The sequence below is a fragment of the Nicotiana tomentosiformis genome, chromosome 9 (assembly GCF_000390325.3).
Source record: "Nicotiana tomentosiformis chromosome 9, ASM39032v3, whole genome shotgun sequence".
NCBI classification, from domain to species: domain Eukaryota; kingdom Viridiplantae; phylum Streptophyta; class Magnoliopsida; order Solanales; family Solanaceae; genus Nicotiana; species Nicotiana tomentosiformis.
Genome location: NC_090820.1, coordinates 28,573,719 through 28,575,360, shown reverse-complemented (window position 1 = coordinate 28,575,360; position 1,642 = coordinate 28,573,719). Strand labels below are relative to the sequence as shown.

Below are 1,642 nucleotides of genomic sequence, written 5' to 3'. Positions count from 1 at the left end.
GTCAAGATTTTTATTGGGATGCGCCATAACTTTTCCGGATTTGTACGGATGGGGTAATTAGAAGATGTTTATCGGAAGAAGAGCAAAGTGACATTCTTGGGGCTTGTCATTCTTCGCCATATGGTGGTTACCATGGTGGAGCAAGAACGTCGTCCAAAGTGCTAACTTGTGGTTTCTATTGGACCACTCTTTACAAGGATGCAAATGATGTGGTGAAAAGATGTGATGAATGTCAACGGGACGGTGGAATCTCGAAGAATAATAAAATTCTTCTCACTACTATTTTGGAGATTGATATCTTTGATGTGTGGGGTATTGACTTCGTGGGTCCTTATGTGAGTTCTTGTGGAAATACCTACATCTTGGTCGCAGTTGATTATGTTTCTAAATGGATTGAGGTCATTGCTCTACCCAAAAATGAGGCGAGAAGTGTGGTGGCATTCTTGAAGAAGAATATTTTCACAAGGTGTGGTACTCCGAGGGCCATCATAAGCGATGGTGCAAAAATGCAACAAGGTTTTTGACACCTTACTTAGCAAGTATTGTGTTACTCATAAAGTCACGACTCCTTATCATCCACAAGCTAGCGGTCAAGTGGAAGTTTCCAACCGGGAGATAAAGAGTATTTTATCCATAACGGTGAATGCTAACCGGACATATTGGTCAAAGAAGCTTGATGATGCATTATGGGCTTACCGGACGGCTTACAAAACACCTATCGGAATGTCGCCATACCTGTTAGTATTCAGAAAAGCTTGTCATCTTCCAGTGGAACTTGAGCAGAAAGTTATGTGGGCTATAAAGAAGTTGAATCTTGATTGGGATGTAGCCGCTAATTTGAGGGTTGCACATTTGAATGAATTGGATGAGTTCCGGTATCATGCTTATGTAAGTTCGTTCTTGTACAAAGAAAACATGAAATATCTTCATGACAAATACATCTGGAACAAAGAGTTCAAGATGGGTGATCTTGTATTGTTGTTCAACTCACGGTTCAAGATGTTTCCCGGAAAGCTAAAGTCTAAATGGAGTGGTCCCTTTGAAATTGTGGGTGTGACGCCTTTTGGTGCATTGGACATGAAGAACAAAAATAATGAGGTATTCCGAGTCAATGGTCACCAGGTGAAGCACTATTTGGGAAAAGTTGGTGATGGCCACGTTGTGGCGGTGATTCATTTCAAATGATGGTAATCTGCGTCGTGCCGCGACGTTAAATCAGGGTGGAAGGCAACCCATGTTTTTTTTCTTTTATTTATTTCTTTTGTAGTTAGGAGTCATTTTTGTGCTAACTTGATTTGAAGTGTGCTTAAGGAATGAGTGTAGCTAATTGTGCAAAATTGTGTGGACCACACATTTTCAGTTGCTGCAGAAAAAGTGCTCTGCAGCCGCACAATAATTTTGCGGACCGCATAACTAGAATGTGAAAAATGCCAACTCTCTGAAGTTGGTCCATCAGAAAAAGGGTTAATCTGCGGCCGCAACAACAAATTTGCGGTCGGCAAAACAAAAGGGCAACTGAGCCCCCTGGTAACGGAGTGCGGACCGCAATTGGATTTCTGCGGCTGCACTCACGCCTAACAACTATTGATCACTCATTTCTTGCACTCATTCATATCTTATATGCTTCAATTTCTTGTTAGAT

The 1,642-nt window shown here is 41.5% G+C and overlaps 1 protein-coding gene across 1 annotated transcript; it reads left to right on the top strand.

The window, feature by feature from the left end:
- The first annotated feature begins 495 nt into the window (after positions 1 to 495).
- Positions 496 to 1,294, top strand: LOC138898532 (uncharacterized). Its single transcript, XM_070184607.1, has 2 exons — positions 496 to 972; positions 1,268 to 1,294. The coding sequence occupies exons 1-2, from the start codon at positions 496 to 498 to the stop codon at positions 1,292 to 1,294; spliced, it is 504 nt and encodes a 167-aa protein (XP_070040708.1).
- Positions 1,295 to 1,642: the final 348 nt, after the last annotated feature.